The 24422-nt window shown below is 40.8% G+C and overlaps 3 protein-coding genes across 4 annotated transcripts; 2 read left to right on the top strand and 1 right to left on the bottom strand.

Moving 5' to 3' along the window:
• The first annotated feature begins 721 nt into the window (after positions 1-721).
• On the top strand, positions 722-5338 carry bcl6b (BCL6B transcription repressor). The gene is made up of 12 exons (XM_072459060.1): positions 722-1227; positions 1397-1469; positions 1547-1732; positions 1816-2055; positions 2136-2270; positions 2356-2530; positions 2622-2812; positions 2879-2988; positions 3074-3154; positions 3231-3361; positions 3719-3856; positions 4773-5338. Exons 3-12 carry the CDS (start codon positions 1557-1559, stop codon positions 4932-4934), a joined length of 1539 nt encoding a protein of 512 aa, XP_072315161.1. The 5' UTR covers positions 722-1227; positions 1397-1469; positions 1547-1556; the 3' UTR covers positions 4935-5338.
• Positions 5339-7629: 2291 nt separating this feature from the next.
• Positions 7630-10798, top strand: slc16a13 (solute carrier family 16 member 13). Its single transcript, XM_072458504.1, has 5 exons — positions 7630-7857; positions 7924-8067; positions 9471-9727; positions 9796-10318; positions 10542-10798. Exons 1-5 carry the CDS (start codon positions 7647-7649, stop codon positions 10691-10693), a joined length of 1287 nt encoding a protein of 428 aa, XP_072314605.1. The 5' UTR covers positions 7630-7646; the 3' UTR covers positions 10694-10798.
• Positions 10799-11031: 233 nt separating this feature from the next.
• Positions 11032-24052, bottom strand: acap1 (ArfGAP with coiled-coil, ankyrin repeat and PH domains 1). Of its 2 annotated transcripts, none has more exons than XR_011928463.1 (23): positions 23807-24052; positions 21409-21466; positions 20124-20243; positions 19430-19483; positions 19204-19262; positions 18922-19105; positions 18319-18363; positions 18154-18249; positions 17043-17117; positions 16852-16964; positions 16695-16746; positions 16307-16407; positions 15598-15709; positions 14975-15189; positions 14836-14905; positions 14638-14732; positions 13961-14160; positions 13758-13805; positions 13497-13672; positions 13309-13418; positions 12884-12994; positions 11749-12453; positions 11032-11584 (listed from the first exon to the last, which is right to left on the bottom strand). XR_011928463.1 is itself a non-coding variant. In XM_072458503.1 (23 exons), the coding sequence occupies exons 1-23, from the start codon at positions 23857-23859 to the stop codon at positions 11487-11489; spliced, it is 2307 nt and encodes a 768-aa protein (XP_072314604.1). In that variant the 5' UTR covers positions 23860-24052; the 3' UTR covers positions 11032-11486. The 2 variants fall into 2 exon arrangements, 1 of the variants encoding a protein (XP_072314604.1); XM_072458503.1 differs by having other exon boundaries at positions 12392-12453.
• Positions 24053-24422: the final 370 nt, after the last annotated feature.

The following is a 24422-nucleotide window of genomic DNA, read 5'->3' as shown; positions in this document are numbered from 1 at the left end:
CTTTAGCTTCAAGTTGAAACCACCGCAAGTATTATGTTCACTTTCCCTTTGTCATATCAGTGATATTGTTCTCCGCTTCTGCCATACTTTGATGTAAAGGAAGTCCAGTCAATACTTCACTTTTGCCGCCGTGACTCGCTTGTGTTCCCAGTGAACTTGTGTGAAGATGAGGTAATTGTTTTTGAGTTCATGGTGTCCCTTTAGACCTTGGCGGCGTCCCCCTCTCCATGTCTTTACCCGTCTCCTGCTCTCTTTATTATTGACGGATGTCCTGTGCAGGCGTTTTCATCCGCCTGCCTTGCCTTGCAGAGGATACGTTCACCAGTGTCTGTGTGTGCGCTCGTGTGACTGTGTGGAGATCCTGCACATCTGTCCCCTGAATATCTCTTGTTTTTCAGCTCTCTAATAGGTGTCTTTATACTGCCATCAATATGGTCCTGTTTCCGTCCTCCTTGTCATATAACACATTTCCTATGCTCCTGGTCAGTTAATGTTCCTATTCGTATTTCTCACTGACAAGACTTGAGGAACAAGCTCAATGTCGTTAGTTCTAAACGTAAAATGTGCTATTACACTTATGTCATCTTTTGAGAATAGATATTGCATCCATTCAAGAATACAAGCTTGAACTCAGTTTTGTCAGTTGACTTGTGCAACATCAAACACAGACGTGAAGATGTTCAAGATGTCTGAAAATTAATCAAATAAAAATGGCTGTAAACATTGTCTATTGTTTGTTCCCAGTGGGTCATTTCTTGAGCTTCCGTTCAGACTGTGGCTTTTATCATGGAGAGGTGTGCAGTGGGAAAACCCTGTTCCCGGTTTTTGTCCCTGAGGGCCCGGCGTGCTCCACACACCACTGGGGTCCTAATATATATTTGTAAAACAAGTCCCAGAAACACACTGCCTTCCTGCCTTTAGTTTGTTGGGAGCGATGGGGGTTTAGAAAAACTAATAGGCCACTAAAAATACCTGGAGTCCAGACCCTCTGCAGGGCCTTTCCTCTGCTCTTCCTCAGAAAGAGCGCGTGGGCCATTGAGGAAAGAGGAAACAAGGCGCTCCGGTTGTACAGGAGTTTCCTGTGCCACATTATAAAGAGTTCCTGCAGCCTCCTGCACCTCAGACCTCGCTCATAGCCCGCTGAAGCCTGTCTGCTCCTCTGAGGTAGACCAAACCAAGGGGTTTGAAGTCTGTTTGGTGAACGTTATCTCGTCCCTGCTGGTCGGGGTAAGTGTTATATTATGGGGAAACAAATGCTTTCTTTTTTATTTATTATTTTAGAATTATATACATGTTAAAGTGTAAAGTGCATTCTTATGTAACATTTATTTTTTATAATTAAATGTTTAACCATTTTTGTTGCAAAAGTTATTTAATAAAGTATTTATTTTCACAGGTACGAGTAGGGAGCTGGTCTCACCTAAAAGTGTCTGGGACACTACAACTATTTATTCTACTGTTGAACATAGGTACATCACAAGCTCCTAAAATTAAACTTGATATAAGCAAATGAAATGTAGTATATAATGTCTCTTTTCTGACTAAGACAGGTGGCCATGGACATGCAGGAGGAATACAGGGCTGAAGGATATGTGAAAGAGTTCACACGACACTCCACCGACGTGCTACTGAACCTCAATGAACTGCGACATCGCAACATTCTGACCGATGCCACTCTGGTGGTGGGGAGCCGTCATCTGCAGGCACACTGTGCAGTGCTAGTGGCCTGCAGGTTAGAGCCAAAACCTTAAATCATCAATAACTTGTACATCGAGGCAGAGATGATGTCTGATTTTGTTCCGTCTTCTTCCTCAGTGGTTTCTTCTACTCCCTGTACTCCAGCCGTGTGTTCATTCACAGTGGTAGCAGAGAGACGCTCCTCTCTGTGTCTTTGCCTAGTACTTTAGACCCGTCCAGTGTGTCCCTGCTGTTGGACTTCATGTACACCTCACGCCTCCCTCTGACCCCCAGCATCGCTCCTGGTGTGCTGGCAGTTGCAACCTATCTACAGATGGACCACGTGGCTGAGACCTGCCGGGACTTCATACTGCATTGGTGAGCACCGAGGGTCCTGAAGAATAATCTGCCCATCCCAAGCACCTACTCACGGAGATATTTGTCTGTTTATGTTTTAGCAGAGAAAGCATTGGCAACAAAAGCCCTGATCCGGAGCCGGTCTCCCGGGTGTTTGTGACCTCTGCTGCTGCTCAGGCAGGAGCGCTGCCCCATCCAGGACTGCAGCTCAAGCTCCCAGTGTCAGCACCTGTCAGGTTCATAGTTTGAAAGAAAACACTTGTCCCATTGTCTGCAGATGGGCCTAGATCATTAATCTATTTCCTTTGTTTTTTTCTGCAGGATCCAAGTGGAGGGTGGGATCTCACTCAAACAAGGGATTTCCCCAAAAAGCCCGACAGAGTCAAAGGGGCCAAACAGACCTCCAGACACACTCTTGTCACCTGACAGCCCTGCACGCTCCAGCTGTCAACCCAGTTCTCCTGCTGAATCCAACACCTGCAGCAAGAACCTTGTGGTGGGGTTAAAATGACAATATGCAGAATGTGTTTGTGACAATGAAATTTGATATGATAATCATAGTTTTAAAAAAGTGTTAATCTTTGCAGAGCGAATCCAACGCTAATCTTGACCCAAAAGCCTGCAATTGGAAAAAGTACAAATACATCATCCTCAATCCTCTTCTGACTGAAACTACCGTGAAGGAAGAGGAACGGTTCCCTGATGCTGACAGAACCACCCCAAAAACCAAAACCCCTGTAGAGGCGTGGCCTGGAGAAGTACCTGGTCAGATGAATAGGTAACTTTAAACATGGATTATTGATAGAATAGAAAAAACATGTTCAGACAAATATTTCTCTGTTAGACAGGGGCGGGCCTCCTGCTACGAGGGTTCTGGCCGAGCCCCTCCCCTTGGACCACCAACCTCTGTGGACAAAAGTGCATTGCTCACAGCTCACACGGAGGGAGCAGCAGGTAAGCTACAAACCACCATCCAAACTAGATATGAATCTACAAAAAATCTGAAAAAAAAACAAATGTTTTTATTCCTTGTTATTAGGCGTTCCAATCAAGACAGAAAGATCCTTTGTGCCGTTTTGCTACTCTGGAAACTCTGGAGTAACAAAGACTACATTCTCATGTACAATAATAAAAAGCCACATGCGTAATAAATATAAATCACTGATTGCTGACTTACAATATATATTTGTGTGCAGCTGAAAGGCCGTATCGCTGTGATGTGTGTGGAGCCCAGTTTAACCGTCCGGCCAACCTGAAGACTCACGCTCGCATCCACTCTGGAGAAAAGCCCTACAGATGTGACACCTGCGGGGCCCGCTTTGTTCAGGTACCGCCATTTCAGATTCCTCACACATGCTAATCAGAAACATTAGTCAAATCTATATAGCGTGAGTTAAAATGACTTGAATCTGGAGTACTTATATTGCTTGTATGACCTATTATGTAACATGGCAGTTTTCTTATTGAAAGACAATAGAAACATCTTCTCATAATAGGTTTATTAAATGAATAAATCTAAACTACTCAGATTCAACTCATCTAGATATTCATTTTTACATGTTTGTATGGCCAATTGAGTGGGCACTGCTATTTATTTTTGTAGTGTCCAGACATGTATTCAGTCCTTGTTTTGTGAGTATTTCAGTCTGCGGTAGGTTGACCCTTTGTTTGGTCTGATTGTCAGGTGGCACATCTCAGGGCCCATGTCTTGATCCACACGGGCGAAAAACCGTACCCGTGTCACACCTGTGGCACTCGCTTTCGTCACCTGCAGACGCTGAAGAGTCACCTGAGGATTCACACTGGCGAGAAACCATACTCTGTGAGCATTTGTTTTTCATAGCTTTATTTTACTAACCAACTAACCAAATCCAAGTTAATCTTTGACAATCTTGACAATTAACCGGCATAATTTTCATGCAGAACAGCTCAAATACTGAATATACAAAAACACTAGGAAAAAAAACTACCATCACATTAGGGTTGTACTCAATATATCGATATCGTGATGGATTTCTTGGCAATACTTGGCAATAACACAAAGTCGTTATAAAGTGCAGAGTCCTACACTTCCTCATCTACAGACTGATGCATTAAGGCTGAACCTAATGAGCTGAAAATGTGACGTAATCATAGGAAAGTTGTATTCTGATGTTGTTATTCTACATTTTTATTTATTTATTATTATTATATTATAATTATTTGAGGGATATCCATGTATCAGGACATGTATTGTATCAAGTTACAAGTATCTGGATTTGTATCGTGAACCCTGAAGCGGGATACGTAGGCAATACCCAGCCCTACTATGTATTTTGTTACTTGATCACTGATACAAAACAAAATTAAACATAACTTCAGAGATTATAGCCAGAAGGGAATATTATAAACAACACAAAACAGCTTTACAACTTACAAAAAAACCCCATCATTGTGAAATCCTGTTCAAAATGTAAAAAATTCAGAATCTTTATTGTAATGTCATTGTACAAAATAAGGATGGGACAAGATCTCGTGCCTCATGTTCTTGTGAGATTGTTCATAAATCTTTTTTCCACCATGTGTTTGCGTCATGGATCTGGCTTTTATGGGGAAAAAAGGTTTAAACAAATATATACAGCCAATGGATCAAACATGTTTACAAGCTTAGGTTAGAAAATCTGTACCACAATAAAAAAAAAGAAAAATTGAGTCAAAATATTATTAAAGTCTATTAACACACTGTTGTGCTTTTATAGTGTGAGAAGTGTGATCTACATTTTCGCCACAAGAGCCAGCTTCGTCTTCATCTTCGCCAAAAACATGGAGCCATCACCAACAGCAAAATCCGGTACAAGCTCCTGACTGAGCCCTACCAGCCTCTTCTGCAGACCAATATCACAAGTTATGAAAGGGTTTGAAGGGAATGTTGTGATAACTGGATTTAGAAAGTGTAAGTTATGGACGTTAGCGAAAGTGTTAAGAAGGTTTTTGAAAGAAAATGAGAGGAGCAAAAAGAGTGAAGGTAGAAAGGAAGTGAATGTTTTCTAAGAGATATTGTGAATGTGTTTAAATTGGAGTGTGTTTAAAAGACCACAGGGGAAGCGCTTGATTAAGAAAGTTTTTTTTAATGTTTATTTAACTGAGATTTTAACTTAAGGCCTGGCGCTTATGATAGTGCTTGCAGTCCACTCAGGTAGAGGACATACAGGTAGCTTATACATTTAATCTTATATGCCTTGACAAAAACAATGAGTGCATTTATTTAATTGATTTGCAGGACAAAGATGTTTATTACAAATTAAATGATATCTTTTCTACATAACGTGCTTTGAGTCCTTTTTGAGTTCTCGAATACACGTGCTGCCTTTTCTTAAACTCACTTCCTCCCGCCAACACACTAAATATGAATCACACTTCTGAAATATGTCACACCATTTTCAGGGGGTTGTTTTTCTCTTGACTTCAGTGTGGAAACAATGAAGTATATGGCACCTGTTTCCTCCAGTATAGAAGATGGCATAAAAATGGCCCCAATCTGCACGTGTGAGGGGCCTCTTCCTGCTCCCTGATGGGCTGGAACAAGTCAAGTGTATTGTTCATGTTCAAGGGACACATATTGGAGGTTTGAAGGGACTTTCCACCTCGTAGATGAGCCGGGGCTTTATTGTTTCTTGCCAACATTATATCATTTTGACATTATATTATGGCTACTAAATGTCTGCAACTTTATCCACAATGAGAATTAAAATGCAACAACATGCAAAAGGTACATGGCCTGTAGATAGAACAAAGAGGCTCATCATTCTTTTGGTTTTCTCCAAGTTTTTTTTCTTGAAATAACAAAACCAGCTGCAGCGGCTCGAGTGGAACTGCGCATGCGCAAACGTGTTACTCTGGATCCTTTCTCCCTTGGACTGGCCTGAGTCGTGCTGCTGGTTTTACCACCTGGGATTTACTCACCTTTCATTTCTAACTTTTCCCGATCCAGGTGAGTAACTAAAAGGCAAGTAGGACTTAAATGTGAATGTGAGAGTTGCATTGCTTTGATGCGCACAGAGGATTATTTTAAGTCTCTGCCGTTGTTGTATATAACACGTGAACAGGTGCGTGTTCCACTGTCATAAACTCTAAACTAAGTCTAAACATGTTATCAGTGGTTGCAGTTCTGTTGCCTCAAACATTAGGCGCGTTCAAGATAAGTGAGCGCGGTGCACCCTGGGTAGGTTTGCGTTCCACTTTAGCCCGACTTGATGTATTTATATTATTTATAATATCGGATCTGACGTGACAAAGCTCGAGATTCAAACGGGATCAACTGGAGCGGCTGCTGCAACTCACGCGCTATTGACATTGCAATTCAAATCTTGCAATGGTTTGATCCTTTCACTGAGGCTTAAGCATTAAACAGTCTGAAACTGCCCTCTGTGTTTTTACATGTTTGTTTTTCCTTTTCTGTGGCTCAAATATCTGCCCTTAGATGCTCATAATTATAATTAAGTTTTCAGCAGACTATTTTGTTGAGTTTGACGTCATTGATGACGTAGAAAACGCCTTTTCAAACATTTGAAGTTCATCTTTACAGCAGACTTTAACTTGTGTGCAGCTCTCACGTGTGTACTATGATGCTTGGTCTTTGCGCAGGCGCAGACGTGTCCGCCTCGATGCGTGAGCTGTGCCGCTGCCGGTGATGTTGAGTGTTCTGCAATAATCTGCAGGTAAAATATCTCCTCTATTATTCACTTCTGTCTGGCATTAATCACCTGACATAGAGGTTTCAGGTCAGTAGTTCAAAGGGAGAGTTTGTAACATGAGTTACACAGATGAACGGTCACCTGGTCTCACTCTTCTCAAGATTCTCAAGAGTTTGTGATCTCTCAAGAAATCGAGAGAATTCAATTGGTGGAAAGGTTAAATGAACTGGCCATCCAGAGTTCCCTCACTGAGCTGCAGAGGCTGCACTAGCACTGACTCATGACTGCAGGTGCTGGTCTGGATTCAGATCCAGCGACCACATGATGCGTGGTCAGTCTGAGCTGCCATGACTGAAATAACATTTACAATTTATCCAAATCGACCTACTTTATAATATTTTAGCAGTGAGACCTTTATCTAGTTCTCATTGAAATAAGTGGAATTCATGCTTTGCTGAAAACGCAATCACAACCAAAGTGTTGGTCAGAAGGTGTCAGAAAAGGTAAATATCCCATTTGAGATGTCCTATAATCAACATGAACATTAACAATGACGATCTACTCGCATACATCCAGCCCTATACAGTAGTCTAGTACATTTTATTTTTGTGATTGTGGCAACAACTTTACTTTACTCTTTATATCTATATCTATATCTATATCTATATATATATATATATATATATCTATATCTATATCTATATCTATATATCTATATCTATATATATATATCTATATATCTATATATATCTCTCTCTCTATATATATATATATATAATCTACTAATGGGAAGTTCACCTCTCACCCATAGTGGACTCTTGAGATGTGTTACTTCTAAACTCTAGTCACACATTGACTGTGTGAGTTAATAATTAAGGTTATTGATATGATCCTTGTTACTGTTGCTTTGTCAATCAGTTTGTTTTTAAAATTACAGACATGAAAAAGGTGAAAGATTCCCAGATGGAGGGCCCTGATGGTGGCTGGGGATGGGTGATGGTCGCAGCCCTCTTCGTTTGTAACACTCTGGTGTTTGGCCTGATGCGTGTATTTGGAATCTTTTTTGTGGAGTTCGTCCAGTACTTTGGCGAAAGTGCTCAGGCCATTTCATGGATCTCTTCTATCGGAGTGGCGACACAGCAATTCTTCAGTGGGTCACAATTTGACACTGTTAAAATACAGTCAATTTGGTGTAATTTTGTGGTGATTGTCTTAGGTCCTCTGGGGGCTGCACTGGGCAATGCATATGGAGCCAGAGTGGTGGTGATGACCGGGGGGTTGCTGGCTGGACTCGGCCTGGTACTTGCCTCACAGGCAACATCCTTAGTTCACCTCTACCTCACCATGGGTGCACTTTCAGGTAATGTTACCTTTTTATTTGAAACATTTAGTCTGGTTAGTGCATATCAATGAGCATACATCAGACACATGCATGCAAAGACGATGGAGTCATGTTCATACACCACCATAAGCAGACTTTTGTGAAGGCAAGACATGTGTCCTGCTCAAGAACACAAAGATGGACATGAGACTTCCTTCCAGTGGTGCATGAGCACGCTAGTGAGTGACTGAAAGTTGTGTTTAAAAAAAGGTTGATGACTCAAGTGATGAGTTTCACCCTCATGATCACATAAAATAGCATAAATAAATTGCATTGGCATGTTTTTGGGAAAGAGCAACACAAAGTGGCAAATTGTGAAGTGGCAGGATAATAGTACATGATTCAAAATAAAATAAAAAACTGGAAAGTGCAGCCACTTTTCCCTGAGTGCAGACCTGTTGCAGTCAGAAGTTGCTTGATGATTGCTGAAAGACTGAATGTTGACTTAATGATAGAAATGCACCCTCATGTGTGTAATCTAATCTGTATAATGCTGCTGTTCTGTAAGGGTCACAGACGTTTGTTAAGAGAATTATGGGGAGAAAACAGCATCATGAAGTCCAAGGAACACACCAGACCGGTCAGGGATGCAGTTGTGGGGAAGATTAAATTTCCCAAGCTTTGAACATCTCACAGAGCAATCCATCATCCAGAAATGGAAAGAGTATGGCACAAACCTACCAAGCCTTCCACCCAAATGTACAGGCTGAACAAGAAAAGCACTGATCAGAGATGTAGCCAAGGGACCCATGGTCACTCTGGAGGAGCTGCAGAGATCCACAGATGACTGTTAGTCATGCACTACACAAATCTGGCCTTTATGGAAGAAGCTATTGTTTAAAATCCTTCTAAAACAGCCTCTAAAGAAGTCCCCTTTACAGTTTGTCAGAAGCCATGTGGAGGTCACAGCAAACATGTGGAACAGGCTGCTCTGGTCTGATGAGATCAAAGTCAACTTTTTGGCCTAAAAGATAAAAACTAACACGGCACATGACTCTGAACACACCATGTCCACTGTCAAACATGGTGGTGCAGCTTCATGCGGTGGGGCTGCTTTTCTTCAGCAGGGACAGAGAAGCTGCTCAGAGCTAATGGGAAGATGGATCGAGCCAAATACAGGGCAATCTTTGAAGAAAACATGTGAGACTGGGGCTGAGGTTCACCTTCAGCAGGACAACGAGCGTAAACATAAAGCCAGAGTTACAATCGAATGGTTTAAAACAAAACATGTTCCTGTGTTAGAAGGGCCCAGTCACAGTCTAGACCTAAATCCAGTTGAGAATCTGTGACAAGATCTGAAAACTAAAGTAACCTTGAACTTGAGTATGCAAATTCCAATCAAAGCCTCATTTGAAGCTTCCTCTGCTTATTTTGTTGAACAGGTCTTGGCTGGGGTCTCGTCTTCACTCCCATGATGGCCACAGTGATCGCTCATTTCACTCGCCAACGCACCCTGGCTCTAGGTCTGGCTTTATCCAGCATCGGCCTGGCAGCTTTTGCTTTTAATCCACTTTTCCAACTATTGATTGAGACGTATTCCTGGCGTGGAGCTCTTCTAATCGCAGGAGCTCTTTCCTTCAACATTATTCCTTGTGGGGCACTTATTAGGCAACACAAATGCTCAGCGCCTGCAGACAGGGTAGGTGACTTAATTTTTTTGACTAATAAACTGTACATATATTCAAACATTTTTGTTTTGTTTTCCAGACAGATTCTGAGAACGAGGCATCTATGCTGCAAAGAATATCTTCCTACCTGGAGCTGCCTGTACTGTTTGAAAGGCCGTACATCACCTTTGTCACCGCTGTCAGTCTTCTGAACGTGGGATACTTTGTGCCTTACTTCCATCTTGTAGCCCACAGTCGCCAAGTGGGATTTTCTGAATACCAGGCGGCGTTTGTCGTGTCAGCTGCTGGAGGTAGTGATGTTGTGGGTCGCATTGCCTCCGGCGGGTTCTCAGACCTGGGACACTTCCGGCTCATTCACCTGCTGACCCTGTGGTCAGCACTCACAGGGTTGTCCATTGTGCTGCTGCCAGTGAGCACCCTTTCAAGCTCATACCCCGCTCTGATGACGGTCAGCCTGCTTTACGGTTTCTTCTCTGGGTCCATCACTTCGGTGGTGTTTGCAGTTCTGCCCCAGATCGTGGGAGTTGGCCGCGTGATGGGAGCGCTGGGCCTGCTGCAGATGATCGAGAGTGGAGCTGGTCTCCTTGGGACACCCTTGTCAGGTAGGGGCACATTTGTACAAAATAAGATAGACGTTTGTGTGCGTTTGTTTTTCTATTAACAATAGAGAGCAGTTCCTGTTGTATTTTCCCTTTAGAGGGTTAAATGACTGAACAAAGTGTTCAAACATTAACAAAGCAGTAAAGGTCAAGGCCTTCTTTTACCTGCTGCTTCTTTATTGTCACTCACAGTTTTACCAATGTTCATGACATTTTCTGTCCATAGGTTACCTCAGGGACATCACAGGGGAATATGTAGCTTCTTTTGCGGTGGCAGGCAGCTTCCTATTTTTAGGCAGCTTAACGTTTGCCACTCTGCCCCATTTTTTCTCACGCACAGATCCACCACCATCTCAAAAACAACCATCAGATCAATAGAAAAACTGAACTCCTAAAGACAACTCAGAGATGCAATGACACAAAGATGAAACAACTTGAATCAATTCAGCAAAAACTACCCCTTAATTTTTTTTTTGTAATTTATAAATGTAGTCTTACTTAACCAGTCTGCTCAGGGAATTGTTTGAATAAGTTTGAACTTTGTAAATGTTAATATTGTACTACACGTGCAGTTTTGACCTTATCAGTGAATGGTCACAGTGACCTGTATAATGAAGTCAGATGCAATAGAGGCACCAGGCAACAGGGGTCAACAGGTTTCATAGAAAACATCTTGTATTCTTAATACATAACTATATTTCAATAATTAAAAAATATTTAATTTCAAATGAGTTGGTGTGTTTTATAGCAAAAGATTATAAAACATTGAATAAACAATGTTATGCTGCCCTCTGCAGGGCAGGCTTGCTTTGCAGTTATAACTGTAAAACACAATCATCTTTGCAGTTTTCCAGGTACCTCAAACATATCATAAAATTTAAAATGCATCAAAACATATGTATAAAACTTTTACAGAATGTAAAAATAATACTAATATTTTTTAGCTGATAAAACAAAACAAAAACTACAAGACATGATGTTTAGAAGGAAACTGGCAGTCACACTATTCCCCTTGACACAGTAACACCTCATGCCTCGTTTTATAACTGATGCAGTGTTTCCACATGGAAACAATAGTTCTGGGCTGATGTGTCCACACAAAGAGTCCACTGTGCACTGTCAACACCAGCTGAGCCATGATTGAACAAGTGTCTGAGCCTCAGAACGTGCACTAGAATCTGGGATCTGCACTGCGCCTCTTCAGCTTCTCAGGGTTGTTTGATGCCATGTGTGAAAAGTCCCTGAAGATGTCCTGGTATGTATCATCACCTGTGGAAGAAACCAGTCAAGATTATAGCGTTCTTATTTACTGCAATTAATGAAAAATGCTTTTAGTACAATATAGGCTTTAGATTGATGTTATATTTCCTAAGCCCAGTTGAGTTGCAGCCCTGAAGCAAAAAGCATGCAAATTAGAGGTGCGTGCACTTTACCTCTTAATGGCAGTAGGTGGCAGTGCAGAGGCATTTGAGGCCGTTTGGACATCTCAGGCAGAGGGCACAAAGACACAATGAGAACAACACAATACACTGACCAGCAGTAGAGACTTGTTCAAGCACACAAAAAGCAACATTTCCATTCCTTTATGGAGGAAAGAAAGAAAAAAAAGCCAGAAGAATTGATTTTGCAGAACGAGAAGACGCCAAAATAGGCAATACATTAAGCTTCAGGACTACAGCACACAGCTAAGACCAACACAATACAGCAGATATCAGTGTAATACTCCGTCACTATTCACAGAATAGAATGCATCGTCCTCGAGAACCAACTCCATTTTTGAATTTAGCTTACACTGCTGGACTAAATGGACCAATAAAGAGATCAGTTCAACCACACTATGTTTACACACTGGAGAAATCCCTCCATCACTCTGCTTTTGTGTACATAAAGTGCAGCTCTTTATTCAAAGTGCAAGAAGGCGCATAATAGTGTTGTGGAAATCTTAATCATTTTGTCCCCCAAGAGCCCAACCACTTATATGGTTCTTAATAGCTTGTAGGCTCTTCCTTGTATTCCCAAGTCCACCTGCTGCTGACCCACTCAGGACCCCCCCTGATCCTGCCCCTGTGGATTGACCTGTGTGTCCGAACGCTTCGTCCATCTCAAGCATCTCCTTGTTCATTTTGGCAATACGCAGCCTGCAAAACAAATACAACAGTACATTTGTTTGATTAATTACAATACAGTCATGTTATCCAGGCCAGTTATTATTGTAACTAGATACAAAAATAATTATGACAATATTAGAAGCAAAAATAAGTCATTTAAATTGATTCTTCCCTCTGAGGATTGCTTACAACAATTAAGTGAACCAAAATGAGTATTGTATATCAGATTTAAAATTGGATTTCATAAAGCTGGTCACAAATTATAGCAATTGCAATCAATGAAACATTAGATGTGAATAAAGGATTTTTACTTTTCTTTAGTCATGATCTCTATGAATAAGAGTAAAATCTCAATTCTCAAAAGGATCGTAAAACTAATTTGATTTTGTGACATCTCCTATAATAGTGAGAAATGCAGCTATTCAGTTGTCAGAAATATAGTTTATTGAAATGTACTCACAAGGTGACAATATCGGCGTTGGCATTTTCCACAGCAATGGTTATGGGGTCCTTCTGAGTTTTGTCTTTTGCATTGTAATCTGCACCACGTTTCAAGAAGAGACAAACCAACCTGAGGACAAAAAAAACAACACTTATGTCACTACTATGTTAATGAGAGGTTCAGACACAAAAGTATTCGATATAAATATGAACTTGCATAGAAAATATAGCTAATACATGATGGACTTATGATTAGAATGATTCCTTTAGTCCCTATTTTTTTCCCCAAAGTGTTCTATAATTTCTATATGTATTATCATTTAAAACATTATTAATTCAATATACTAATTCCTCAGGTATTAAGACTTGTTTCATTTGTAGTCGTAACCCTCAGCATGCTCAGGACTGGTGCAGGCAGCTTGTTATTACCAAACGTTATGTTACCCTGTGTGCCCTAAGATTGTAGCATGATGGAGAGGTCCTCTTCCATTGCTGTCTGTATGGTTCACGTTGGCCCCATTTTGCAGCAGGAACTCACAAGCTGCCAGTGCATTCTGAGCAAACAAGAAAACACAGACGTGACGATAATATCCTCACAACTGTCTGCAATAGGCATAGTTAATCCCCCTTACAGCAGAGACGGCCTGTATGAGAGGGGTGCTGCTCTCCTCCGCAGTGTTGACCCAGTTGACGTCGGCTCCGTGAGCCAAAGCGTCGGCCATGACGGGGAAGTTCTGCAGCGCCGCGGCCCTGTACAGCAGCGCCCCGGGATGAAGGCTGCTCAGATCCTCCTCGTCCTCCTCTGCATCTGCACATAAATCATGCGTAATGGCCGTAATTTCATATAAATGAAGTGTTAATGAGAAGCATATTGATCTGGAAATGCTTTTTACCTTTGTGAAAGGCCGTATTGTTCTTTTGGAGATCCCTGGGGCTCAGTCCTGGGAAGAATAAGTAGAAGTTGGTGTATTGCGTGAGGACAGTTATTGGTTTATCCACAAACGTAAATACGGGAAGATCCCACAGGCCTTATCAGCTTGTGTGTTTGTAAAACGTTTTTCCATTCGACGATTAATTCCACGTGTGTGTTGTTTACCTGTGACCCGGGGCAGGGTGGCTCTTTGGTTGGGCTTGGGTTTGAGTGGTGGTTTTGGTCCGGTCCGCTCTGCTGTGCTGGTGGCCCGGTTTCTCCTGGCGCTGGCGTGTCTTAGAGGGGCGTTCCTTCCCGTCTCCGGCAGCTTGTGTATAAACTTCTTCTCCACGTACTTGGACTTGATCCAGGACTCTTTGTCTGCTCTGAGGGACCCCAGGAAAGTCTATTAGCGTATAGTGAACTAAGAAAATGTTTCCTACATACATAGTTTTCATTGAGGTGGGAAATATATTGTCTACAAGATAGAATGGTTATTTCAAAGATATACAAAAGCCATATAGAAAAATGCCAAAAAAACTTTAAAAAATTACCAATATTTTTCTATACTTTTGCTCATCTTGGGTTAATTTGAAAGTTAATTTACTTTTTTTTTTTTTGCAACTAACCTCACCCAAGACATTTACAGCCACACATGCCCTGAAGGCCCAACAGTTATGTTAATGATTCAAATCCATTCAATACAAAAACAATAGATCTATTATGAACTTTATTACTGAATTTGGATAGTTTGCACAAATACACAAACATATTCTTTATGCAGAGCATCTTATGTAACATAAAAAGTATTTATGTGTGATATCAATTGCTGTTTGTTCTTGGGTTGATAGTGATATTTGTACCTGGGGCTGGAAGACTGAGGCTTCTTAATTGTAATTTCATCAATCCGTGCTTCATAGATCCGGTTGATTACTGAGTTACCTAACTCGCACATCAGCTAAAAGGGGGGGAAAGCAGAATATTAGGTTACTTCTGGGAAACGCCATTTATTATCATCCTAATAAGAATGAATGGACGAGCTATGAGATAGAGATAAAAACCTTGATAAGCTCCGGTTCCCAAGAGTCAAGTGTGAGCGAACGCACTTTGGAAAAATGGACACCGAGGCTCCTGTGAACAGAACATCATGAACCAATGTACCAAAGAATATTTATTTGCGTATTTATAAATGTGCTGTACCTGTGTATTCCTGAGCACATGATACACAGTGTGATGCCCAGGTTGATGGACGCCCACTCGGGACCCGCCTCTCCACAATCGCAGCATTGTCTGTTCCCCGGGATGGCCTGCACCTCGTCCAGAGCCTTACAGCCGCTGTCCTCCTGCTCCGTCCCGCCGCTGCTCCTTCGGTCTCCCCCCATACTGCCCATTGACATCGAGCTACATCTCTGTCTCTGTGTACACAAAGACACAGAATAAACATGACACGGCACGGAGTGGCACATCACATCTGTTATATCGTTAGCAAGGATGTAAGCATGAAATATAGCAATACCAATAGCCTAAATAGACCATGATCCTTTGCGCCATTTAAAAAAATATACATCTTTGGACTGTTAAGTGCTCAAAATCAGGCATAAACAGGCAACTGAAAGCCATCAAAAAGGGACTTGCAGGAATAAATAAAATAAAACTAATTTGGTCCAGACATTTTATTACATCCATGTAATGTGACTCGGTGCTATTTTAAAGTGATCATCTTTAATGAGCTGCACCTCGTCACCGCACCCAATGTATTTCAAGTCCAGTTCAATATTTGTCTGTCTATTTGTGGGAGTGGTTTATAAAAGTTTGGCCCTCACTGGACTGTGCGTGTCCTCTCGTCTCTCCTGGAAGGCCGAGGCGATGCTGTTTTGGACCGCGCTGATCCACGCCTGCTGCTGCCGCTCCGAGTCGGCCTGCAACAGACAGCTCCTACAAAAAAGAAAGAAATAAGTCAAGATAATCCTTTATTGTCCACACATGGGGAAATTTTGGTGTTACAACGCAGTAGATACAGGATAAGGACAGATAACTTATAGGAAGTTTGAAAAAAAAAAAAACACTATTAATAGAAGAGCTCTCCAACTAAACAAAACAAAAAACTCTTATTAACAAAACTCCTCTCATATCTTAATAGGGAATGCAGGGAAAATAAATAAAATAAAAAGATAAAAAATAATAATAAAATAAAGTAAAGTAAATTAGCTAGCATAAGACTAAATAATACTGTTTTGTGACAAATACAAGTAATAACGTAATGTAATAGGAATATAAACTATAGAGACAGTGCAATGGCAGAAACCACAGACTATGCTCTACTGCTTTGGTTTCAAGTTCATTTCTTAGGTCAGCTGTGAACAACTTGCTGGATATATGTCGTTTTAAAGCAGAGCAGTTACTCAGTTATACTTTCTACACCCGTCTCTGCTTGTCCAAAAATATATAACCAATACAATGTACCGGTAAGTTGTGAAAATAATGCCTACACAGTCTCAAAGTCTGGCACACACGTATATAACTTTGACATACTTTGACGGAGAAACCACTTCAAAGCAGAATCGCCTCTCGTTCTCAGAGCTGTATTTGACTGTGCAAAGTCTCAAGTCTTCCACCACAACTGTAGGCTGCTCCTGAGAAAAGACATGCACGTTAGACTTTAGACCTGTTTGGTTCTGCTCTAGACTTGGTTTGATCCAGTCGCAGTCTTGGTTTAGTCTGGGTCAAGTCCAGGTTCTGAGGTGTGTGTGTGTGAACATATGCCATCAAAATGATTACACAAATCTCAGTGTACATTAATTCTGTAAACTACTAAATGTACAAAACAACAAAACTAATTCTCATTTACAACAACAACAACCTGGTCAATAAATAAAATCAAGCCTAGTTTGTTGCCGTCAGATGAGGATTCAGGGAATACCTTGAACTTCTTCTGATACACCAGCTGATTCTTTTGAATAGAAAACCAGCGTCTAAAGTTCAACACAAAAACAGTTAATCTTTAGCACCGTGTTCCTGTTCAAACATCAAATGTAGCAAACATCTGCTGCATATGGAGCTGATCGGGCCAGCTCTACCTGCTCCAGGTCTTGAAGGCGTTACTGGCTCTCTTATAAAGATAACCCTCCATTGCTATTCCATTGGCTGCATCAGCATTGAAATCCATTATGGAGTCGTCGTAAGAAACATCCTGGAAATTATTGAATGAAAAAAGGTTAAACATTTACATTAAAGACTTAGGGACTAAATTATGTATTGGGCAAATCACCTTTTTCTTAATTTCTGCATGTCTTTGTTCCATGTCCCGCTTTTCTCTTGCAGAATTGAGAACAAACTGCGTGTACTGCATAGGACACACATTGAAAATAACATTTATGCAAATACACAATGTAATGCAACACACACACATCTATTCACACGGCATCATCCATTCACTCGTCACTGATGACAGCAAGATTCCACTGTAGCAACAGCTGCCTTGGGGCTGACTGGAGGAAACATGGCTGCAAATTTGCATCAATGGCCTTTAATACCACCACAATAACAGTTATATTCATACATTTGCACACAGAAGGTGGCAAAGTGTCATGCCCAATGGCACATGAATGGGAGAGAGCACGGTGAGCACTGTCAGCAAAAATACATTACACAGCAAGTTTGGAGACTTATGGTTCATGTGAGGACCGCCTCAGGAAACAAGATCAGGATGTTTTAAAACTACATTTACTTCCTGTCCATATTTTAGACAGTGCTCAGCTCATCTTGTTGCAGCCCGTATTATTATTTACTGGACAACCACTGACCCATTGTTTGCCAACTAAGCACATGCATCTTGCTTACATGCACAGAGCTGCAGAGTGGAGGCACGCACCCATTGACACACTAATGCTGTCCGCCATGTGAAATATTTCCTGTTGTTGCGAGTGTTTTCCTGCCACACTGACAGTGTGATGTCATCTGCTCTTCTGCCAGCAAGAAATACCAAGACCTGGGCAAAACACCGCACTTATTTTACCTGGAATATTAATGATTTTAACTTGTACAAACTTGCTGTCGGCAAAGTAGTTTATGTTTCTTGTTTCATTAAGTTATTTTGTATGCATTTTGTGAAGAGGCATGTAAAAAAAGAAAGAAAAGTCTGTGAGAATCAACATGAAATATTAAACATGTATTCGGTTCTTAATGCCAACATCTAGATTTAAAATGCTGTTAACTTTGCTTGAAAACATTATTTTATCCACAAATATTTCTATATTGGTGGATTGATTGGATAACTAGATTGCATTGTGAGCTCTTTGTATGTGCAAAACGACCATGCTTTCATCACACTTCAGCTGCTAAAAGATTCATGACATGACTGTATGAAAAATGAGCGTTACCTCGTCACTGAGTTTCTGCCGATACTCATCCAGCTCGGAGAGCGACTGGTGGCCATACTGGAAGAACTGGGCCTGCGCGTCCATTAAAGACAGTACCTAACAAAACCACACACACAATTAGAACCGGGTCTGAAACCGATTTGGACTTTGCCAACGCGTACTCACTGCCATCAGGATTTCGGTCTTCCTCTTGGCCTCAATGACATTAATCTGAAATAGAAATGAAACGTGGTAACAGAACAGTGGCCATTTAAGAGTTACAACAACAGACCCGAGGGCCGGCTCTGAGGCAAAGCTGTTATCACAAAACACCACAAGCTATAAATAATCGCAAGTCCAGCCATATATTCTCAAAACTGGCATGAGAATGGGAAAAGCTGGAATTTGAACATTTTGTATGCATTCAACAAAATACTCACCAAATAGTTGTTATTATTGTTTTTGGACTGACTGAACGTGTCAAAAAAGCAGCAATTGCAATATGAATAATAGTAATAGTAGAAGTAAATGTAGTTTGTTATTTATAATGATCATTTATATTTTGCTTGTGTGGTAACTATTATTGAAGTAAGCCATAGTAAACAAAAAACTCCAGACTGAGTATTGGTACACACAAGTTCACATTTTGGTAAGCCTTGGTATCTATTATCTTAAATTACAGCATTATTAATCAAATAATGTATTGAGGACCATTATCATCATCCTTACTCCGGGTTTAAGAAAGAAAAAAAAGTTCAGATTTTTTCCAAGATTGTATTTTTTCCTCACCTCCAGGACATAGTCTAGTGCTTCGGACCGAAACCCCCGGCGAGCGTTAAGTAAAGTGTTGCTCGCCTCCTCCACTTCGTGCGCCTTCCCGCGTGTGGCCTGGGCGTTCTTTGCTAGCGCCCCCTCCAGGCATTCACTGCTGCGTTCAAACTCTTTACGCACGTCTTTGAAATGCCGAACATCTCTAGAACACCACACAAGATATGAAAAAGAATATCACCTTGGCTATGATAAAAGTAAAATCACACCCAATACAGATATAGTACGGCAACAGTAACTCACTCTTTTACAAAGGTCTGTAGCTTGGACTTGACCGACTTCTGTGACGTATCAATCACTTCCTTAAAAGACAAAGAAATACAAATGCCGTTATGGCAGTTACAAACACCTACTGCTAAATGTCACGAGTGTTTGACCGCATTATCACGTGCTGCTGGCGATAAGCATCTTGACCCGCCATATTGGAAAGGTGAATTACTCAATAGGTGAAAAACAAAAAGACTCTCACCCCATAGGCATCTACAATGTCAGACAGCCTTCTGGAAAATGTGTCCAGACATTCCTGCAAGAAAGACGTGATGATTTAAACCAAAGGTAAACGCAATTGCATTTATTGTTATGGAACATTGTATACGTACATGATAATTTCTATAAAAATCACAAAACATACATGCAGTTTATTGATTTATGTTGTGGAAAATTGCTATTAGCTTTGAGAGAACCTCCAGATGTAAACCAGGTCAATAGACATGACTATTCCAGGTCTAACCTGGGTCAAACCAGGTCTAAAATTGGACTACATCATTGCTACTGTAGTTCCAACCACGAAATGGCCCAAATGAAGACCAAAAATGTGATAAATGCTACTTTAAATGAAGAAAATATCAGTGTCATCTATCTAATGACCTATTGAGTACACTTTTCCTTACTTAATCCCCCTATTGGCCAATCTCTGTCGATCTAAGTGAGTGACAGGAGAGTGTAACCAATCACAGTGCGGTGTGAACTGTCAAAAGAATCAGCTTTAGTGATGTATTTGCTTTTATCATGAAGCTTGTCAAATAATTCTTGTTTTGAAAGTGAACGGAGCTGATCCCAAACAAAAAATGGTGTCTTGTAATGGGAATATCCGGGGAATGATGACAAAAGCCTGTGATAAGGTATAAATAGCTGCTGCCAGATACAGTATGTGGCGCACTGACCTCCATGAGACTGTCCCGGGAGCAGTGGTGGCCCAGCTCACGCAGCCCGTTGATGAAGCTCTTGCTGGTCTGACAGTAGACCTTCCCCGCCTCCAGCATGGCGTGGCACTGCTTTACCAACTGCAGCACACATAATGAAAAACTTATGATTTAGCCACAAGTGAACAATAAGCCAGTGTTCAATGTCCCTGTGTTCCAAAGAAAGACAATATGGTGGTACTGATCATATGTTTCCATCTTTGGCATAAGAAACCATTACTAATATAGTTAACAATGACGTATTGTTTCAGTTCAGATCGTTCTATTCAATTTCATTTTACCTGAATGGAAACAAATACATATTGTTATTCATTGCCATTTAACACATAACAATAGTCAAATGTCTTTCTCCAAAGTCAGAACTCTGCTTCAAAAGGGGATTGGCTGTGGATCTCTCAATTTTAAAAGGCCCAAGCTGATCCTTGGTGATTAGAAATGACAGAATCTCTCTCAATTAAAATGTTCTCGTTACGTGCACAGGTTGAATTTGAGCTGGTGATGGTCTGCTTGTTGACATAATAGTTACATTTTCTTTCAGATTTAACTCTAAATGTTGGTTTACTCATCACCATAAGGTAAGTCGTAAAATGCATAAGAACAAGAAGTCATTTTTTCTCCTGGTAAACAATGCAACCTGTTCTTAATCCACAATCTGACAAATGTGGGGCAGTGACAGTAGATCTATATTAATTATGACACTATTTACTTCATGTTTTATGCTAGAAGAACTTTTTGACGTGTATGGAGAAGGTGTGCACTATCAAAAATGTGTCAGCCTTCTTAATTATGACTAAAACGTTTCTTTACAAATGGTAATACTGTGCGAGTAAAATACTTTCCTTCTCTTGTTCTGTGAGTCATGCTAGAAGGAATCACTGTGCTTACTTTGGAAAATGACATTTGGCTCAAAGCCCAAAACCCTGTTCATCCAGTTTCAAGGAACTCTCACCGTTACTACGTACATTATTACTATGTACGACAACCAATACGATGTACCTACGTCGACACAAAAACAATTGCTATGAACTTGCTCATTCACGACATTTAAGGAAGAAAAACATCATTTGAATATTTAGAACAATAGTAGCAAGCAGTTCTAAGTGATATAACAATATATTTCTCTGCAATGAGGAAGCAGCACCCCCCAACCACTTCCTGCCCACAGCCAGGTGAAAAATTGTTCAAAATAAAAAAGGAACAACAATTTCCAAGCCCTGAAGGACGCTGTGTGTGGGAGAAGTCTTACCTTGTCTAAGCGAGTTTCCAGTTCGCTCACGTCATTTTGGACCACTTCAATATCCGCTCTGCAAAGGATTATAGAGATTTAGTAACAACATTTCGAATTAGTAAATGTTTTATTGTATGTACAAGTTCTGCGTTATATTAGTTTACAGAATAAAACAACAATTTTGTGTAGTTTGCGTAAGAATCCACTTTATTCCATTCCCTGTCCACATTGTGATCTATTCCTTCAATGTCACCATCAGCAGATCTTGAGCTAGGCTTGTTTTAAGTTCATGAGGGTGAAACCGAAGCGCCCTAAGAAAACCCACCCTGACATGGGAAGAAACATGAACACTCCACAGAAAGATCTCACCTAGCTAGAGAATCAAACCCCGCACCTTCTTGCAATGAGGCATACGAAGTACAAACAAACACCCATTAAAAAGATAAAAAAATACAAGAATAATGTAGTGGAGGGGTTGATATTGACAAAAATGAATGTCTTATTATTTTGGAGAATACTGATAACGATAATCAAGACAACAGAGATGTGTTAAAACATGTTTTTGACAAAAAGTTTAATTACCAGTCAAATGTGAAGGAGAATGTTGAGGAAAAAAAATGCTAAAGACAGAGTCAGGAAGCACAGGGTTGACTTGTCTAAAGAATATTTATTTTAGAAATGCAAAATAGATTTAAGGATATTTGCAACTATATAAGCTCTTCAATAACATCAATACAGCAATAAATATAAAATCTAGAACAAAGCCAAATTAATGTACCCGCTTCCTCATAGCTGCAAATCCTACAACGGTAAATTATTATGCCACTTGGCTACACCTCTTCATCAGTTTAAGTGCACATTTTATTACAGCGTGTCTGCTGCTGCTGCTGCTGCTGCTAAGAGACTGGAAAGTTTGCCCTGCAACACATTACTCTCTTCATTGTGCATGTGTTATGAGTGTTGAAACTGGCTTTGATCTTTTTGAAGTTTTAGACATTTATCATCGGTGGAAGTCCATTTCTGTTTTGTTTGAGTTTGGCATGAGCATGTGTTTCACGCTCTCTGCCTCTCGTCTCATCTTGTAGCAGCAGCAGCAGTTTGAATGTGTGGTTTCCGCTGCCTTCCACCAACAGTACAGAGAGACAAGGAGGGGGACAGAGGCCTGAACAAGGGGCCCACTCAGACAGTCATTATTGCATGAGATGTTTGGGGTCATGTCCTTTTGGAATGCAACAAGATTTGTAGACTAACAAACCAAAAATTAAAACAGCAACTAATTTGGTGAACACACACTGTCATTTATATGTTTTTCAACCTGTAAAAAATAATTAAAGAAAGAAAGAAAGAAACCACGGGAAACTTGTTATATGCTGCAACTGACACTGTAGTAGTGTTAGAATGTTTATTTAAATAGTGTATCACATGTTTTATTTGAATCAAGTTAGAGTGAAGAAGCACATCTCTGCATTGCAGCCTGCAGATGTAGTGTACAGTTGAGTTGGGTCGTGGTTTCCCCGCAGAAACACCGACTTCCTGTCTCTTCTGCTGATCACCTCAGCATATCTCGCCTCACTTCCTGTTCCCCTGTATCCTAGCAACAGGAGGCAGCAATCTTGTCCCAAACTGTCAGAAGAGGTTTATCTACTTAAGTGTGGGCTTTTTGATAGCCTCAGATCCTTCCTTGCTCCTTTCCTCATTCCTCGCTGACAGGCGACTTCATCACTACAGCTGCAACTACTCACACTTTCCACCTACTTCACAGACAGAAAGAGTATGTGCTCCTCTGGGTGAAAATATGCCAATTCAGCCTGAGCAGACAGAAGCCACTGAGGCACACCCTGACAAACCTAAAAAACTCTCTTAAGCCCTTGCAAAACCATTGTACCAACACTTCCCTTTTGATTACAACAGATGCTGAACGTGTGGATACAAAAAAGACACACTAAGAGCAAGATTTCACAGAATTTAAGAATAGAGCTTGTAGATAAAAAGGTGAAATGATTAACTCTCCTATAAAAAAAGAGTGCATGAATCATGTCTTGTATATAATTCAAATATCTGCCTCAGTGTTCAGTCATTTCTAGCATTGGAATATTTACATGGCCTTTCCTTTCTTTATCCTCCACATTTATCCAGGCCTTGGAACGTCCCAAAGATTACACTTGGTTTTGACTTTGCTGAGGATGTATGCAGTAAGTGTGCCATTCACAAAGTTAGTTCAGTTATTGCTAAGTAGTTGACAACAGTTGGTTTGAAGAGTGAATGTGAAAAGGTAAAGGTCAACACGTTTGGCACGACACGAGCCAACTAAACTGTGCTCAAAGCAGATACACTTTTTCTGACATAAAACATCAGTGACAGAGATTAAAACCCATTTCAATGTGTGGATTAAACAGAAGAAAAAGTGATTATTTACCTGAAGCGAGGAGAGTCTTTCAAACACTCCTCAAAGTCCATCTTCACAGTCATCCTCGGCCTCTTCTGGTGTCAAAACTATTCTTGTATATTTCCTCACTTGTTTTTGGCTGTTTTAACACTCCACGGCGGCATTTATGTCACTTTTCACACACGAAACCCACACTTTAAATTCCTAAGGTGCGATGTTGATTCACTTTGTCAGCCGGGGAACTTCGCGCGTCCTCATCGCGTCAACTCACACCTGTCGCGTCATCACCATCATTTATTCCATCGGGTTTGCGTGGAATTCAAAGAACTTCCCGCGTGACTTCTTTGGCCGTAAACGAGTGACAAAGAGTCCGGTGGATCCACTCGGTTCCCCGGGATGTTCACGCGGAGCCGACTGAAGCGTCTCTCCGTCCTCCGTCTCCAAAAGCAGGACACGCCCCCTAAACTAAAAACTGCGTCTCTATTTCCGGGTTGCTCACTCGTGGTATTTTTGCTGTTGGAAATTCACTTTTTTTTTTTTAAAGTAGAACATTTTCTCAGAATTAGAACTGATAATAGCTTCCCTACTTCGGTAATGCAATAAGTATAAATCCTCAGAGCTCTACGACAGCCGTTCACAAAATCAG

The sequence above is a fragment of the Eucyclogobius newberryi genome, unplaced genomic scaffold, assembly GCF_026437365.1.
Source record: "Eucyclogobius newberryi isolate DKJ021-1_F unplaced genomic scaffold, fEucNew1.0.hap1 SCAF_22, whole genome shotgun sequence".
NCBI classification, from domain to species: domain Eukaryota; kingdom Metazoa; phylum Chordata; class Actinopteri; order Gobiiformes; family Gobiidae; genus Eucyclogobius; species Eucyclogobius newberryi.
The sequence above is the reverse complement of the archived record's forward strand: the minus strand, read 5'-3'. Positions and strand labels throughout refer to the sequence as shown.

Excerpts from the sequence above, each read along its gene's own strand:
- bcl6b (XM_072459060.1), top strand. The coding sequence starts at position 1,557 with ATGGACATGCAGGAGGAATACAGGGCTGAAGGATATGTGAAAGAGTTC. Across the intron at positions 2,056-2,135 it reads CGGGACTTCATACTGCATTG|CAGAGAAAGCATTGGCAACA; the intron begins GTGAGCACCGAG and ends TTTATGTTTTAG. Across the intron at positions 2,989-3,073 it reads TCACACGGAGGGAGCAGCAG|GCGTTCCAATCAAGACAGAA; the intron begins GTAAGCTACAAA and ends CCTTGTTATTAG.
- slc16a13 (XM_072458504.1), top strand. The coding sequence starts at position 7,647 with ATGAAAAAGGTGAAAGATTCCCAGATGGAGGGCCCTGATGGTGGCTGG. Across the intron at positions 7,858-7,923 it reads GGCGACACAGCAATTCTTCA|GTCCTCTGGGGGCTGCACTG; the intron begins GTGGGTCACAAT and ends TGATTGTCTTAG. Across the intron at positions 8,068-9,470 it reads CACCATGGGTGCACTTTCAG|GTCTTGGCTGGGGTCTCGTC; the intron begins GTAATGTTACCT and ends TTTGTTGAACAG.
- acap1 (XM_072458503.1), bottom strand. The coding sequence starts at position 23,859 with ATGACTGTGAAGATGGACTTTGAGGAGTGTTTGAAAGACTCTCCTCGC. Across the intron at positions 18,250-18,318 it reads AGACCGAAATCCTGATGGCA|GTACTGTCTTTAATGGACGC; the intron begins GTGAGTACGCGT and ends TGGTTTTGTTAG. Across the intron at positions 15,710-16,306 it reads GAAGTGGTTTCTCCGTCAAA|GAGCTGTCTGTTGCAGGCCG; the intron begins GTATGTCAAAGT and ends TCTTTTTTGTAG.